Source organism: Myotis davidii, unplaced genomic scaffold, assembly GCF_000327345.1.
Source record: "Myotis davidii unplaced genomic scaffold, ASM32734v1 scaffold192, whole genome shotgun sequence".
NCBI classification, from domain to species: Eukaryota; Metazoa; Chordata; class Mammalia; order Chiroptera; family Vespertilionidae; genus Myotis; species Myotis davidii.
Window position 1 is genome coordinate 1,271,326 of NW_006284346.1, and position 14,544 is coordinate 1,285,869.

The 14,544-nt window shown below is 40.0% G+C and overlaps 1 protein-coding gene across 7 annotated transcripts in view; it reads left to right on the forward strand.

Moving 5' to 3' along the window:
- The window catches only part of THRB (thyroid hormone receptor, beta), a 287,111-nt gene that overhangs the window by 245,314 nt on the left and 27,253 nt on the right, over positions 1-14,544 (forward strand). The window contains exon 1 of one of the 7 annotated variants that reach the window (XM_006754653.2): positions 8,271-8,703. The exons of the other annotated variants lie outside the window; for them this stretch is intronic. Coding sequence (XP_006754716.1) covers positions 8,376-8,703 — 328 coding nt within the window. The 5' untranslated portion in view covers positions 8,271-8,375. Of the gene's footprint in view, positions 1-8,270; positions 8,704-14,544 lie in introns of those variants that run through there. 7 annotated transcript variants of the gene reach the window in all.

Below are 14,544 nucleotides of genomic sequence, written 5' to 3' on the forward strand. Positions count from 1 at the left end.
ACCCCAATTGGCCCTACTCTTAGCATGACTGAGGGTGGCATTGCAACCACCCAATCCGCCCTGCTCTGTACATGATGGCAGCGGCGCCCCAACTCCCCAATTAGCCCTGCTCTGAGCCCGACCAGGGGCTGCACCTAGGATTGGGCCTGCCCTCTGCCACCCAGGAGCAGGCCTAAGCCAGCAGGTCGTTATCTCCTGAGGGGTCCCAGACTGCGAGAGGGCACAGGCCGGGCTGAGGGACACCCCTCCTCTCCCCTGAGTGCACAAATTTTTGTGCACCGGGCCTCTAGTTAAAGATATAAAACTACATTCAAAATTGTTCTATAATAAGAATATACTTATGAATAACTTGTGTAATTGTTTTAAATGTTAAGGTCATATACTATACATTCAGACAGGCCTAGGGTGACTTCTTCCTCTTTAATTTACCATCTCAGTGCAAATTTTTTAACCTTTCTCTCTCAGTCTGCTTTATTCTAAATGGGGTAATAATATCCGGTTGTTAGATTTGTCATAAAAATGAAAGATAGTGCATGTTAAGCACTCAGCATAGGGCCTGCAGCTTTAGTAAAGATTAAGTGATATCTTTCTTTTAATATATTTTTGTTGATTTCAGAGAGGGAGAGAGAGATAGAAACATCAATGATGAAAGAGAATCATTGATCAGCTGCCTCCTGCACAGACCCAACTGGGGATCGAGCCCACAACCCAGTGGGCTTGACCAGAATCGAACCCAGGACCCTTCAGTCCACAGGCCAACGCTCTATCCACTGAGCCAAACCAGCCAGGGAAAGTGATATGTTGTACCCTTTTCAACAATATTCAGACAAAATCAGGTACAATGTGGATGGCTAACTTACTAACATTGCATTGAAGTTGGAAAGGTATTGTTGGGATAGTCAGCCTTATAAAGAATCACAGGTGACCACTGGAATTCAAAGTCTTTCCCTTTCCCGGGACATCTCCCATGGGGTGCCCCGAGAGCCTGTAATGCCATCATTGCCCTTTGTGGTTTTTCAAAATGCAAACCTCCTGGCTGGATAGTTTGTCAAGTCTCTAGCATCTCCAAAGGAATCTGAATTAGATCAGACTCTGTTCTCCTTTGACAAGGTCTAATCAAGGCAATGGAAGGATTGGGGATGGAAGGAGACCATGAAAAGGTTGATGATAGCAGGAAAGTGGATGAGAGAAAAAGTAAGGAACAGGACTACCACATACCACTGTGCGGATTGTCAGGTTGTGTGCTGTACAGTAGGATCAATGTTCACACTATCCTATTGTTGAGGCTATGCCACAGTGCCCTGAGGAAAAATGTCACTTCCCTCACTGCCTGCCAAGGGCTGTCCCTGAACAAGGGATAAAACTACTCATAGACAAATTTAGACAAATGGCATATTGCTTGTGGTCTATCAGGACATTCCAAGATTGATAACACTGTATTGTATAATTGAAATTTGCTAATTACATGTTAATTATCCAGGTAGGAGGAATCTTCCCTCAGTGTACATGTATATCAGATCATCATGATGTACACTTCAAGTATCTTATCTAGTACAGTTTTATTTCTCAATCATACATCAATAAAGCTGAAAAAATTCCAAGAATCCTCGAGTTACTCAGCGGGGGGTGAAGACACTGATAGAATTCCAGTGAATAATAAATACTCTTCCATCCCCCTGGAAATGCTATGAAAGAGAGGCCTTGAAATAGCACAACTGGATCTTGGAATTTGGGGCCCTACAATCCATTACTTGAAAGCTTAAACAAGTTTTGACTTTAGGCTGAAATCAGATCAAATATTATTTTCAATATGCAAGAGAGAATTTCATGCCCAGCCAGTGTGGCTTGGTGATTAAGCATCAACCTATGAACCAGCAGGTCTCGGTTCAATTCCCAGTCCAGGCACATGCCCAGGTTGCAGGTTCAATCCCCAGTGGGGGGCGTGCAGGAGGCAAACAATCAATGATTCTCATCATTGATGTTTCCATCTCTCTCTCTCCCTTCCTCTCTGAAATCAATAAAAATATATATTTTTAAAAGAGAGGATTTCATGAAGTAAATATCCAGCAAGAATGTTTAGAAATATTTTGAGCATATAAATGCCCTTGTCTGACATGGTTAAGTTTCTGGACCCCTTAAAGAGGACAATGGAGGAACCAGGAAGAATCATTGTATGTCAGGTCATCCCTACAGTACCCTGGGCCCCAGTGCAAACTACTAATGGCATAAGGACAGCAAACTGGAGGCATATTTTATAGCCACATCCTGTATTCTAACTCGTCATCCTGTTTACACGGAGAAAATGCATATTAACTAACAATCTGGAGGATTATAATTTTAGGTCATTCAGCCACTGTCCACTTGCATTCATTAATTTAGTAAGCAACATATTATATGCTCATTGTGGACCCCTAAATTAACTTAAATATCCAGGAAATAAGTACTATACCTTCATCTGTAATTTATGCATTGATTTTAAGAGAACATAGATGTAAATGTAAATATTTCAGATTTACTGCATAGAAAGCTGATATTCTAAGTGGAGGCACTACTTTCAAAAAAAAGTGAAGGGTTTGCAGCCAAATAAACTTGCATTCAGATCATCACTGATCAGCCTTATGATCTTGAGAAAGTTCTTAATTCTTAAGCTCTCTAAGTCTCAGTTTCTCATCACTAAAACAGGGACCAGAATATGTCCCTACGAGATTTCTATGCCTCTGATCTTTCGATTCATCTTCTACATAGCAGCCAAGGGTTTGATTTTAAAGAATTAGAAACATGTCACCTAACCCCTCTCCCCAATCCCCAGCCTAGCTGGAAATCACCCTTGGTTTCAAGATAAAGTTTGAAGACATACAGGTCCCTCATAATGTGGCACAGGACTGCTTTTATTCCTATCTCTCACCACTTATATAACCCAAACCCTGGCCATTTGCTGTACTGAACATGGTCTCCGTGCCTTAGTTACACCCTGTTCCCTTTTCCTACATTACCTCTATTCCATACAGGGCTGGTGCTGTGCACCACTTCCCATTAGATTAGACTATTTAAGCATCACAACAATCTTGTCGCTTTTTCAGGCACATTTTTATCAAAGCAAATTCGGCTTGGTGCTGGATTGCGAACAAAAGCCTCCCTTTAATATCCTTCAGTAGAGCTGTAATAGGCTAGAGCTGTCGAAAAGCTTTTGTTAAATACTAAAGGAGAAAAAAAGTAGAAACAAATTCAGAGTACAGATGTTTAAAGGAGGAGGACTTTGAGTTTCTATTCCTACCAAAACAGGCTCAATCTCAGAGCCTAAAGGCCAGGTCTTGTTCTGCAGCCGCCTGGGGATTTGCACTTCCACGTGTCTGGCCTGCTTCTCCTGACCAGCAGCAGTCCTCCTTGGTAAACACAATAAAGACACCCCCTTCAGCAGCTTCCCAGGCTCCTAAATGAAAAACATTTTCTCTATCTTGAGGGAAAAAGAAATCCAGAGGGTGACAGTCTAGACTAGGATGGCAATTCTGTGGTAGTTTTAGGCTCAGCACCTGGATTCCTTCCAGCTTATTTTTCTATCATCTCTAGAGTATGACTTTCATCCTCATGGACCAAAATGGTGTCTGGAGCTCCAGCAATCGTATTCACATTCCAGACAGCAGGAAGAAGGAATGAAGAAGCAAATGCTATGCACTAGCTTTCTTTTTCAGCTGTCTTTTAAGTTCCCTAGAAACCACCTTACAACATTTCTTCTGCTATATCTCATTGGCCAGAAGTTATTCACACAAACAGACTAGATGCAAGGGAGACTGGGAAACAAAAGTTTTTTTTCCCAAGGACCATTGATTGCCCTCTCAAATGTAGAGATTCTGTTTCTAAAACAGAAAGTAAGAACCATCATTACAATAGGAACTAGCATTAACATTGACTAATGTTTATCTTTCTTTATGTGCCTTTTACAAGTATAGTTGATAACACTCTTCCTAAGACATATCTGTTCAGCTGTCTCATGTCTCTGGCGTCCACTGTTAAAGTCCTGCAAACTCTCCAAAAGCCAGTTCACAGGCCCGCTCGTCTGTGAAGCTGCCACTGAGTCTCCAGGCAGATTCTTCCTGTGTTTCCAGGTCACAGTTATCCCACACTCCCTTGCGTTTCGTTCTTTCCTGGTCTGTCTCCTTGACCTGTCTCCTCTACTTGACTAGATAACTCAAGAGCAGGTGAAGCCAGATTGAAGTGTAGAAGATAAACTTTCAAGAACTAAGGGAAATATGCAGGGAAACTAAAAATAAAGAAAACGGAGTAAGTAGTCAGGATGCCTTGGCTCTGGTGAAGGGGGACTGAGGTTGTCCACCTAATAGACTAGCAGTTCTCAAATTTTGCTGCCTATGAAAATAACTTGAGGAACTTTTTAAAATATTGATACTCAAGTTTTACCCTATATCGATTAAATCAGAATTTCTGAGGGTGACACTTAGGTTCTTTAGAGTTTGTGAGTGATTCCTGTCTGGAGCTTTATTTGAGAATCAGCACAGTTGGAAATAGAGAAAAAAAGAGAGAGAAACCATGTCTTCCCTCAGAGTCCTTGAGAGTTTGTTGTTTACCTATGAGTTTTTCCAAGCAAGATTGTGTCTTAATCTTTTAAGCTATTTCCTTCTGGCCATGGACAAAGGTGTATTTCTATAATATATAATTATTGATTGAAACACTTCTAATGAGAATTTTAAAAACCCTCTGAGTTTATTTCAGGAAATTTGATGCACTATGGGTCAAATAACTCGTAAGCTTCTCTTTAAGTAACTAAATTAGAATAGTCAGACAGGGAAATAAGAAAGAAATCTTACTGTAGCTCACCTCGTTTGTGACACGTAATATGTTTAAATTACTTTATGAACTTTACAAAGAAGCTTGGTAGCTTGATCACAAGTGATAGCATTGTAATTGCTTCTATCAGGATGGGAGGGGCTATAGTTCAAATTCAGTGTGAGCGTTTAACTCCATTTCCAGTTACTAGTAAAGAGAGTTTCATGCATTTACTACAAGTAAAGAATAGCCCCACTTGGTACAAGGAGTGAGTTTCAGAAAGTTTCGTACTGTTTTCTCCAAAAAATAAAAATTAGTGGGAGCCAGGTTCTCTTAAATCTGTTTTGAAACTTGTTTTTCTATTCAGTAATTTATGAGGGAATTCAGGGTGGTTCTAATTCAATTAAAAAAAAAATGATTCTCAGGGTCTTCCAAATGTTTTGTAAAAATTGAGAGAAAACATTTTTTTGTTGGGGGAAGGGGAGTGGGGAGGCATTCTTTCCTTTTTCGCTGCAGTATTTATATCCAGTTCTGAGGCAGAATAAAACTCTGAGTTTTCAAGTACATCTAGCAATTCGGAAAAATTGTTTTTACGTGTTTTTTGGAATGAAAGTTGAGGCTCTGGCTTAAGTTGATACTGTTGCTGGTGAAAAGCAAGAAATTGCTTGGATTTGTGCCTTCAATGAAATAGACAGGGAGCCAGGAAAAGTGCTGAACAAAATTACAGAATTGGATGGATTCGACATGTAACTCCTAACCAGAAAGAGGCCTTGGAACCAGTGTATTTGCCAGGAAAGAAAACTGCTTTATTGAAAGGTTAATTTTCAGATTAGTTTGGGAAATTTGAGATAAATAAATGAAATCAGACCAAAAAAAAAAACAACACATAAGGCCTGGATTCTTTTTCCTCGGGTTTTCAAAAAATAATCATTGCTTCCAATGAAATGTTTTGACATTTTCAGTAGGGAGAACATGTTAATTGTAATGTTATGTGTATGTGTTCTTAAAAACCCTTGTGAATACTGTATCTGCCAAAAAAAAAATCTTTTATTTGTTTTAAGAGTTAGTTTGGGAATTTTGAGAAAAAAAAATGAAACAGACCAAAAAAAAAAAACAACACATAAGGCCTGGATTCTTTTTCCTCGGGTTTTCAAAAAATAATCATTGCTTCCAATGAAATGTTTTGACATTTTCAGTAGGGAGAACATGTTAATTGTAATGTTATGTGTATGTGTTCTTAAAAACCCTTGTGAATACTGTATCTGCCAAAAAAAAAATCTTTTATTTGTTTTAAGAGTAATTAGAGAGTAAAAATACTATTGAAATGTTAGCTATGTTCTTCATTCCTTTGGTGACTTGCATGCTTTCTAGGATGTTGCAATTTATTTTCTGGTTTAAATGTACCAAATTGGAGAAAATTCCTTTACTTGTTTTATAGTTCAGTTTTTCATGTTTATAGTTGTTTTACAGTTGTTTAGTTTTTATAGCTGTTTTCATTTTTATAGCTGTTTTACATGTTTTATAGTTCAGTTTTCCAAGGAGTCTTATTACTAAACGTCCACAGGGTTTGCCTGGGTTTCTTCCCTTACTTTGTCTCATTTGCAGTTTGTTCTCTAATTCTTCACCTTCTTCCATTGCATCGATAGCTCCTTTACTACATTCATAAAAATCCTCAGCACTTAAAAGGCTCTCTTGCAGGACAGTGGTCTAATTTACTCTGTATATTGAATACACTTGCTGTTAAGCCACTTGTGGCAAGGACCATGATTGAATTTTTGAACAGCCTCTGCTCCCACCACCTCCTCCTCTGTACCTAATAGTTGCCCAATAAATGTTTGTTGAATGGTGATAATACCCGCCTTCCTCCTGTCATATGTCCCTGACCGGAAGTCCAGGCTACAATTAACTGGAACTTCCTGTCCAAAGAGGAGTTCTCACTATTGGACATTACATATTATATTGCTGTGGTCCCTTGCGGGGGGGGGGAAATACCAGCAAGGTCACATGTTCATTCATGGACCAGCAGGAACGCCCAATGTAAACAGCACCACCTGAAGTCTAGCCCTGCGAACTGAGTCTCCAGAGGAAAGTGGAAGACTCTCTTCTAGGCTCAAAGAAAGCAGCTTCCGCCCTCATCATCGAGAACACACACGTATAAGTGGACATACACGTGCAAACCACCATCCGCTTGGAGAGAATACCATTAGTAATCATCAGCAAGTAACTATGATCTAATTTAATATTTGTTTGCATCTTAATTCAAAGATGTGGTAATTCTTAGAGAAAGCTCTTTACCCATTTGGGTCACTATCTTTAAATGTCTAGTGTGTGAATACAATTAAATTCAGTTACGCTTCAAGATAGTCCCCAAAGCAGATTTGAATGGGAATAAAATGATGGTGTGCACAGTTTTCACATACTACTGGTAAGAGTGCTGTTAAGTGACAACAGAGGGGGAAATGCTGTAATAGAGGGGTATTCTTCTTAAGGGTATTCCCCAGGCCAGTGATGGAGAACCTTTTGAGCTCGGGTGTCAGCATTTTGAAAAACCCTAACTTAACTCTGGTGCCATGTCACATATAGAAATTTTTTGATATTTGCAACCATAGTATAACAAAGACTTATATTTTTGATATTTATTTTATATATTTAAATGCCATTTAACAAAGAAAAATCAACCAAAAAAATGAGTTCGCGTGTCACCTCTGACACGTGTGTCATAGGTTCGCCATCACTGCCCTAGGCTCTCCCTCAGGCACTTATAAACAAAACAATAAAGACAGAATAAGAAGTTAAGTTGAGCTTTAGGTCTCATGTAGATTAGTGCTGATGATGTAGAAAGTTATCAGGTGCAAACCAGCAGCATTTTCAAATGTGGCTTTTCCTGGGCCTGTTTTAAAAACCTGGGGGCTCTATGTGTCATTAGGAAATGGTTGGATCCTGGTTTTAAAAGCTGATCAGTAACATTCAACAACAGATTTAGCCACTGTCGTTCGTATGACTGGATTAATGTTTTGGAGTCGGTCATCAGGCTAATAAACTCGATTATTGATTTTAGGATTTTCTGTGTATCCAAGGATAGTCTCTAAGATGTCTTTATAACGTTTCGTGCTTAAGTTGTCAACCAAAATGACATAACAGTGAGTAATCATTTTCTAATCATGCTGAAAGGGATTCAAAACCGCCTATAAAATGAATCTTCCCAGTTTCAGAACAACAGGAACATTCTTGCTCTCAGTGCTGTAGCTGGGCTAAGGTCATCCCTACCTGCCTACCATCTTCCCCAGGAATTAGTTTCATTCACAGCTTAAGACCTCGGGTAGTCAGAAATCTGCTTTCCAATATGTTCAAATGGCAGGAGAGCTCAACAGACACCTCAATCTACATAGGATTTTAGCACATCAGGTGCTATTCCAAAGTAACGCAGGCTGGGTTGCCGTGTTGGTAGTGGTGTTTATTCATCTTCGTTTCTCCTTTCATGTGTATGGATGTACGCTTCTCGGCGTATATGCCCAGCTCTCTGGGTGTATGGGGCTGGTGAATGCATGCATAGAGTGTGTGTATATGTAAAGTAGGAACTGAACTAGGGTAACAAAATGAACTATTGCATGCAAGAACTCTATGAAGTGCACCCAGCTGCCAGCAGCAACTGCTACATGCAGGCCACTGATTATTACGCGTATTTTGAAGATAGTCCGGGTTACAGTGGGTGCAGCGCTCAGGCTGTGCCCAGTAACAACATATATATGGAACAGGCCTGGGCAGTGAGTCAGCCTTATACCTGTAGTTACCCTGGAAACATGCTAAAAAGCAAGGACTCTGACTTGGACATGGCCCTGAATCAATACAGCCAGCCTGAATATTTCACCGAAGAAAAGTCTTCTTTTTCTCAAGGGCAGTCACCATCTTACTCTCAAAAAAAAGGTAGGGACCATTGTACCTAAATGTATTAAAAGTTTCCGTTGTGTGTTAAAGTTACAGTTTGCATCAGCTTTGTCACATATTTGACTTTGGATGCTGAGTGTTTAAAATTAAAAACAGCAGTAAAGAGAGGCTGCTGGGTGATTGAAAGGGGTCCATGAACAACGAAGATTTCCAAAGACTTTTTTCTTTATATATGAAAGTTGGATTGAATTGGTTTTTTAGACTGTGTGTGTGTGTGTGTGTGTGTGTAGAGAGAGAGAGTGTGTGTGTGTGTGTGTGCATATATAGACGTGTATGTGTGTGTCTGTGTGAGTGTGTATATATATATTGCCCAAAGTGATTAATGTCAGCTTCTTTGCTAAAGAAAACATGTAAAAAGCTTCCCCTGGGTGAATAAGTACTGCGGCATTTGAAGTGGGATCATTCTCCCCAGTTCATGTTCAGATTAAAAACTCATTTGAGTTTTTCTTGTCATTTCTCATTAAAAGTTTATTTAGTTAACTAGAAACATATTTCAGTGAGGCAAACAAGACGATACTGTTGACATGTTAGGATTTGTAAATGTTCACTTCAGTATATTTACTTACCCATGTAAACTATAAAGAATCTACTTGTAACCATACCAAGCGGTAAGAAGCTAACTCAAAAAGAAACTGGAACATTTTATATTGCCATTGTGTCCCTAAGGTTTGACATGTCTGCAGTTATGTAAATGAACTCTCATATGAAAGTAAATGAAATATCCTCCAAAATATCCAATGTTGAAACAAGTGCAATATCCATTTATTTTAATAGAGGCTGTGGTCTTTACAGTGTTGCTTAATTTTCTATCAATAGATCATTTCTTGTATTACCAAAAAGTAAAATCAAAGAGGCAAACAGGTAGTTCTTAGGGAACTTAGTGGCAACTGCCAGATAGAAAATACTTTCTAAAATAGCTAAATTCTAGTGCAAATATGCCAGAAACTTGTTTTTTCTCTGTACAATCTATAGGATATTTCATAGGAAACCCAATTCATGGGTTTCTTAATTTGCAAGTATATGATGCCCACTGATCTTCAAATGTGAATTTCTCTGTGAAATTATCTTAAAACAGAATGTGGTTTATTTGATGTGGCTCCTATAACAATTATCATTTGCCTTTTTTAATATGACTATAGTTAATATAGCCTGTTTTAAAAACTGATAAGTAGAATCTTAAAAAATATAAAGTGAATCTAAAATCCTTGTTTAGTTTTTACCATATACTGTGTTCATTTTTTCTGTGCTATTCTATAACTTCCAAATATGAAATATGAAGAGGATTATAGCGTAAAACAAATTCAGACTTGTTCATCTACATTTTCATTTAGTTTTACATCCTTTTGAAGGCCATTGAATTTCTTATTTATCGCAAGGAGCACACCATGTAAGTGAGATAGATTGTGAGCTATTTCATTTAATATTACACTTTCAAGTAATTTATCGTTGAAAAGAAGTCAAGATTACCTCACTCAACATGCCTGGATATGCCTTTCTTAGTGATGTAGGATCATAAGAAAATATTATTGTCCGTCTTTTGATTTGGGCATTCAGCTATTCTTAAAAATTCCTGCAAAACTTTTCATGCTTTTTTTACTCGTTTTTCTTTTGTCTTTCCACTGTATTTTCTTCAACCAGCACTGGAAAATATTTGCTTACAAAATGTTAAAATGGGATTCTTTGCTAATTAATTTGATGCTTGAACTAGAGGTTAAGACACACTGTGTATGCATATATTGATGTAATTTCTGAAAGCCATCAGCCATGGAAAGGCCACTGCGACCTGCCAAACTCACTAAATCAAAGCAGGCAAATATTCTTAAATGCACCGCTATTTACTGTTACAAGTCTTTAAGTAAATCCCAGTAAAACTAAACCCAGCTGTTAACTCTCTCTTAGGACAAAAGGTCGTACCCAGCATGTTTATCCATATTGATCCATTATTGATTTTTGTTGTTCTGAAGGGCATCAGATGTATCTCCTTGAGGCAAAATTAAGACTATAAGCAGGTGTCCCGTGAGGCAGGCCTCATTATTCCAATTGGATCTTTATCTATTTTCATGAAATTCATAATTGCTTCATCTGTGTTTGTTGCTGTCCTCACAACTCTATAAGCACTTCACTGATGCAGCTGTCTTAACTTTTTATAATTTTTTAAGGATGACTTATTTGCTAGCCTTTAATTAGAGTTTTCTAGTATGTAGAGAATGATCATAATCTTGTTTTTTTTAAGGGTATTTATGGACAACAATGTGGAAATTGGCTTGGGAGTAGGTGGAGGAGGGTGGGGGGATAAGTGGTGATGGAAGGAGACTTGACCTGGGGCACTGAACACACAATACAGTGTACAGATGATGTGTTCTGGAATTGTGCACCTGAAACCTGCATAATTCTCTTAGCCAGGGTCACCCCAATAAATTCAATAAAAAGGAAAATAAAATAAAAATGTTAAAAGTGTATTTAAGTACACATCGATGAAATAAAGGAAAGCTACATACAGAACCTAATGTTAAGTCTGGTTATCTTAATGGCTGACTTTAGAATGACTTTTGACTCCTTCTGTGTAATTTTCCTGTTTTTATATTTATAGCCAAGAGGGGGGAAAGTCCTCAAGCTTCTGAAGCATTGAGAACACAAACTAAGGAGGAGTCAGAATTCCGTTCATTGAATCAAATTTGAAATAAGACTTCAAGAATTGGTGGGGGAGATGATGTAATATCCACATTGAAGAGGGCTGAGATATAGAATATAATGTGTCTTATTTTTCACTAGAGACTATGAAAAAACACATATTTAATTTGTAAAAGTTAGAGACAAATTAAAAACACCATAGCTCGCCCTAACCGGTTTGGCTCAGTGGATAGAGTGTTGCCCTGGAGACTGAAGTCTCAGGTTCGATTCCGATCAAGGGCATGTACCTTGGTTGCGGGCACATACCCAGTAGGGAATGACCAGGAGGCAGCTGATCGATGTTTCTCTCTCATTGATGTTTCTCTCTATCCCTCTGCCTTCCTCTCCAGAATATATGAGCTCCTTTTTTTAATCTATGTTATTTTTTTAATATTATTTTTTGTCTTCCAAGTAACCTAGCCATGATTTGTTCAGTTAAAATCGGTCGTTGCAGCCAGCTCTAGTCGCAGACTTCAGAAGGAAAGGGAATAAATTTGGAAATCAGACAAAGGGGAGGGGAACTGGCAGCCAGGATGTTGTGTCTTCCTTGTGGCGGTGGTTTCAGCACAGTTAAAATTGATGTCTTTTTGTGGGGGAAGGGAGAGACAGGGGCTGGCTGTTTCCACCAGAAATTCCAATGACATTCCAAGTCCCCAAGCAGCTTGAGTCTGGCTGTTCTGTGGGCAGCTTTGCCAGTCAGCCTCTGGGTCTGTTTACACAGAATCCTTCTCTGGGGTGTCTGTCCTGCACAGGATTCTCTGCTTCGCAATGTGCCGTCTTTACAGGAATTGCACATCCCCAGAGCTGCTGGTGTGTTTGCACCAGAGTTGGTGATCGTGTCCAAGAGGAAAAGAATGTCCTGCTTTGGAGCCAGGACCGAGGAAGTGGGATGTGCTTGTCCTCTTCGGTTTGGGTTTGGTTTTGATTGCATGTGTTCTGGTTCTTTGTGTTTCAGAGAGAAAAATGGAAAACGGAAGCAGAAACTCTACATAAAACTGTTCTTTCTGAGTCTGCTTTCATTGCCCCGCGATCTTGGGGACAGGCATCTAAATCTTTTGTGTGTGTGTTCCTAGCTCTGTGGACTTTGTGTGAATACTTGGGTAGACATTAGAAATGGAAATTAAACGGTAAGGTTGGGGATGTTTGAAGTGACCCACATCAAAAGGCTTGGATTAAAAAGAGGAGCTAAGCCTCATATTAGAAATATGATCTCTAATTAGAATTTCCTTGGCCTCTTTAAAGTTAGAGAAAGATTGCTATACCATAGAGTTGGGGATGGGGAGGTTTTAAAGTCTGCCCACAGAGAAAAAAATGTTGCATGAGAAACAGGTACCCTTAAACACTAGAATTACACTCGGTCTAGTGAGAGGCAGGCAGGAAAGGAAACCAAAATGGGAAGATTTAGAAGTCCCATTGCATAATCTCTCCCAGCCATGAACTTGAATATGAAGTGATCGCACTCTTTCAATTTCTGTTTCTCAACTTTCCCTCCTCTTCCCTCCCGTCCCCTCTTCTCCTCTTAGTCTCTCCTTCAAACCACCACCTCTGTTCCTCAATCTCTTTCTCCCTCAGTTTTCCTTTCTCTCCCCTCGCCCATCTCTGCTCTTCCTCTCTAGCTGAATTTCTTTAGTTTAAACACATATACAACCATTCCACCCAATGATCTGTCGCAGACATCATGTCTTTAAAATGTAATGATACTTAAGAGGTGAATGCAACTGCAGACTTTCCTACAATGCTTATGTAATTGTAAGAATGCTGACGTGAGGTTAGGAACTCAAATTAGGCACTGCCACCCATATACTATTAAGAGACAAGACCAGTCCAGAAAATAGAGCCATTTTGTAGAATACATAACATACTCTTCAAAAGTTAAATGACAGTGCCTCTCAGCTCGCAGAAATGGAAGCAAACTAAGAAACAGCAATCGTTTCCAAGCCAAGTCCAAGCTCAGACAAAAACATGAGCTGGCTCTTCTTTCCTTTCTTTTCTCTCTTGTCAAAGGCACGTCCTTCAGAGATGTCATTGGATGGCCTAACGTCATCCTAGAGCATGCGCTGCCATTCCTCCCAGTGAAAGCTAAGAGCAGGAGTCCAAGGCATTGTGAGAAACTGAAGTCAGATGCCTGGCAGGCTTGGGAGAGAATGTGGGTGCTGCTCATTTCCTGCATTCAGGGTTCATGTCCACCACCTCGCATCCCTTTGTGAATACTTCTCCACAAACTCAGAGCTTTTTGCTCAGTGCCCAGGATTCGGGTGCATTCAGCCTGAGGTCCAATTGCTTCCCACTCTACCATGTGCTCTAGTCCAGCCTTTTTCCACCCCATATTCTTGTACTGATGCCCACTACCAGTATCCGGTATCCATAGGCTTCCTTGTCCAGGTCCTCATGACAACTGACCTTCCGTGCGCTGTCCTTGGTACCTCCCTCATCTCAGATCCCTCTGTACCAGCTGCTTTAGGAATTTCCTCAGTTCTCCTGGAGATTCCCAGAATGTCGAGTAGTCACCCCACCCTGACCTGTTTCCTTATCTGCAGATACTTCCCACCACATTGTCCTGACCTCTTCTCCCCATTTGCCACTCGTCTCCCTCCAAGACTTGTGCTTCCAGGCACTCAGCGGCAGTCCTCCCTTGCCCTCTGCATCCACCACAGGTTCCTCTTCAACATTCAGACCCTCTTCCATGTCCTGTAAGATCAAACACTAGTTCCACCAACTCTTCCCTTCCCTAATGAGTTCCGTTTTCTTTCTGGCTTTATGCTTCAGTCCACTCTCTCAGCTCCAGAAATCTTGGCCAGTTTTTCCACGTGTTCCACTCTCTGCCATACTGCCCTCCATTCCTGAACCAATGACACTTTTTCTCCACCAACCAGCCAGTGTGCATCCTGCCTTTCTCAGCCTGTATCACTTCAGGTCACTAGCTCAGCTCACAGCCTATCAGCCTCTTTCGTTTGATCGCCACCACATTCAAAGGTGGTGCCCTTTGTTTTATGCAATGACACTAAGTCACGTGTGCAAATTACCTTTTCAAAAAAGAACATAAAGTATATTTAATGTATGTTAGAGCAGAGTGTCTCAGCCTTGGCCCTCTTGACATTTGGGGGCTCTCCTAAGCCTTGTAGGATATCTACGCATCCCTGGCCTCGCTGC